The 3,576-nt window shown below is 34.5% G+C and overlaps 1 protein-coding gene across 1 annotated transcript in view; it reads right to left on the bottom strand.

The window, feature by feature from the left end:
* Positions 1-1,394: 1,394 nt before the first annotated feature.
* Positions 1,395-3,576, bottom strand: part of CCNB1IP1 (cyclin B1 interacting protein 1) — a 13,683-nt gene continuing 11,501 nt past the window's right edge. Inside the window, exon 3 of the mRNA XM_004390006.2 lies at positions 1,395-2,363. Coding sequence (XP_004390063.1) covers positions 2,161-2,363 — 203 coding nt within the window. The 3' untranslated portion in view covers positions 1,395-2,160. The remainder of the gene's footprint in view (positions 2,364-3,576) is intronic.

Here is a 3,576-nt window from a genome sequence, read left to right as displayed (position 1 = left end):
GATTGAATTGTGTCCCCCCAGAATGTGTCGACTTGATTAGGCCATGATTCCCAATATTGTGTGGTTGTCCTCCATTTTGTGATTGATATAATTTTCCTATATGTTGTAAATCCTAATCTCTGCCTGTGGTTAATAAAGCAGGACGGGATTATGTTGAAGAGCATTAGGGTGGGATGTAACACCCTTGCTCACATCACATCCCTGATCCAATGTAAAGGGAGTTTCCCTGGGGTGTGGCCTGCACCACCTTTTATCTTATAAGAGATAAAAGGAAAGGGAAGCAAGCAGAGAAGGGGGACCTCATACTACCAAGAAAGCAGTTCCGGGAGCAGAGTGTGTCCTTTGGACCTGAGATTCCTGCATAGAGAACCTCCTAGACCAAGGGAAGATTGATAACAAGGACCTTCCTCTAGAACTGACAGAGAGAAAGCCTTCAGCTGGAGCTGGCACCCTGAATTCAGACTTCTAGCCTACTAGACTGTGAGAGAATAAACTTCTCTTTGTTGAAGCCATCCACTTGTAGTATTTCTGTTACAGCAGCACTTGATAACTAAGACACATAGTATCTCTGGAAAGAGACACAATAAGCTGGCAATAGTATTTGCTTCCAGAGAGGTGAGTGGCTGTGGGGACATAGGTAGGAAGGAGATTTTTCACTGTATACCTTTTTTGCACCATTTGAATTTGTAATGTGAATTATTAAAGTATTCAATAAATACTTTTTTAAAAGTAGCAGGTAATATTCCTGACAGAGTTTCTCTTTACTATTTTTTAATTGTAGCTAGTATGTGCTTCAAACTGACTTATGTGGACCTAATAAAGGAAGAAAAGGTTGAAGGTAGAAATCATGAATTTATGTAAAATAATTTCCTCAGATCAGTTTCTAACAAAATTTCAAACTCCACAGGGAAGGAAAATACTAATATGTAAAATGTATAAAATCTGTCTGATTAGCTATAAAATAGGGAGGAATGTTTTTAAAACTTTTGAGTTAAGCCAAGATTTTTCCCTGACATTATTTAACCCTGGGGTACAGTAAAAAAAAAAAAATTTAAGAAAATTTTATAATCTGTACTCAGAAAGAAATATATATACTTGCTTGCTCTTCAATTATCTAAAGCAGGGATATTCACTTGCCTTTCTACAGTGACTAACGATACAATATCCTCAAATAATTTTGGTATGATTTTATTACCTAAAGAAACAATGAGACTGGCATTTAAGGTAATTTCATTGTAATTCCCTCCCATACCAATAAGAATCAATTGAAGAATTTAAGATTTAGAAAAGACCATAAGGGTAATCTAATTCAACCTCTCATTTCAGAGATATAGAAACTAAAGCCCTGAAAGTTTAAATCCAAACTCACATAACCAATATATGGAAAAACCATAATAGAACCCAGATATTCTGCCTCCCCACCCAGTGCGCTTTCAAATCTTGCTTCTAGTGGGACATAAAATTCACTAAGAGTACCCTTCAAATTTCTTTCTTGGCTCTACATTTTGAATATGTTATCTGTGATAGCAGTCAGAAATGCTTACTATTTAATAAAGTAAAACAAGGAACAAATCTTTAAAAATTATTTTAATTAGTACAGTATCTTGAGATCAATCACATATTAGTAAATTTTCCGCTGTAGAAGTGTATTCCTAAATAACTAAACACAATGTTACAGCTGACAAAAAGGTAAAGAAGTAATTTTATTTTAAATGCCAAAAAATCAACTCTGCAAAATAATAACTTTATCCATCTGAATTATTTTTAAATAGAAATAGAGACTGGACATATATGCATCAAACTATACTCATATGAGCATACTTTCAAACAAGTTAATACAAGGGCAAATACATAAACATATACAAATAAATGAAATCAAAAATACACAAATAACAAGCAGACTGCTTGTGAAAACTCAATAGTTCACAATGAAATTGAGATGATCAAAACCATACTCATACTGTAAATAATAAAAAACGACAAAAGAAACCAGACTCTAAAGCCACTCCGCACTACCAATGAGTTTCTCGTAAGCTGAAAAGGTGAAGACAATTTCAAAGACTTACTAGCACAGGGAAGTTGGCAACTTCGGTCTAGAATAAAGATTATTTGCTAAATGAAATCACCAAACATGAACATAGAAACATTCTGTAAAGTGAGCTAAACTCTCTTTACTTTGAAGGCTCTACTAGAGACTTGCTGATGCTCTAATTCACGACTTGGAGAGGCAAAACTGAAAAAGCTGTTGCTGGGTTCAGGTGCTGTTGGAGAACCCACAAAAAATGGTCTGAATTGAAAATCTCCATCTCCTCCACCCCGATTTCGAACTGGTGTATTGTCCAAAGGAAACTTGGAGTTGTTTCCTGTGGAAAAAAAAAAATAAGGGAAAAACTTAAGCATCTATTTCCTTACTGATCTTTAGGAACAAAAAAACGTAAGTCATTCAATGAACATTATTAACAGAACTCGACTCCTATGAGAGTTACAGGTAAAATAAAGACCTAATGTTGTTTAAAGAAAAAGACTATGATCACCCCTATCTTTACCCTCAACTACAGTATATACTGTACCTTCTTCTGTGATGCAGTGTGATCCAGCGACAGCCATGGCCTCATCACCAAAAGTAATGACACACAGAGATATGTTTTTAGTAGAGCTAGAATTTACAGTATCATAATTTTACTCATTTGTTAACTATGTAACCTATTTCAGGGGAAGCATCTTATATATTTATATATACACACACATACAATATATGCATATATATAATTTAAATATATATAAAAGCTTTTCTTCCAAGTTCGTTAAAAATAATTTTTAAAAATATTGCAATAAACACTCTAGAAAATATATGACAACTATGAAAAACTGGCATATTCATGGTTCAAGATCAATTCAAAGGCTTAAGAGAAAGCAAACATACTTGGGGAAAAGACAGTCTCTAATAAATGGTACTGGCATAACTGGATATTCATTTGCAAAAAACTGAAACAAGACCCATACCTCACACCATGCACAAAAACTAACTCCAAATGGATCAAAGACCTACATATAAAATCTAAAATGATAAAGATCAACGGAATAAAAAATCGGGACAAAGCTAGGAGCCCTAATACATGACCTAAACAGAATATGAACCATAAGTAACAATGCACAAGCACCAGAAGAGAGACTAGATAACTGGAAGCTCCTAAAAATCAAACACGTATGCTCATCAAAAGACTTCACCAAAAGAGGAAAAAGACAACCTACAGACTGGGAAAAAAATTTTGGCTACGACAAATCCGATCAGCCTCTTATCTCTAAACTCTACAAGATACTGCAAAATCTCAACAGCAAAAAGACAAATAACCCAATTAAAAAATGGGCAAAGGATGTAAACAGGCACTTCACCAAAGAAGACATTCAGGCAGCTAACAGATACATGAAGAAATGATCTTTAGCCATTAGAGAAATGCAAATCAAAACTACAATAAGATACCATCTCACCCCAACAAGGCTAGCATTAATCCAAAAAACACAAAATAATAAATGCTGGAGAGGTTGTGGAGAGACTGGAACACTTATACACTGTTG

Source organism: Trichechus manatus, unplaced genomic scaffold, assembly GCF_000243295.1.
Source record: "Trichechus manatus latirostris isolate Lorelei unplaced genomic scaffold, TriManLat1.0 scaffold00273, whole genome shotgun sequence".
In the NCBI taxonomy this organism is placed as follows: Eukaryota; Metazoa; Chordata; class Mammalia; order Sirenia; family Trichechidae; genus Trichechus; species Trichechus manatus.
The sequence above is the reverse complement of the archived record's forward strand: the minus strand, read 5'-3'. Positions and strand labels throughout refer to the sequence as shown.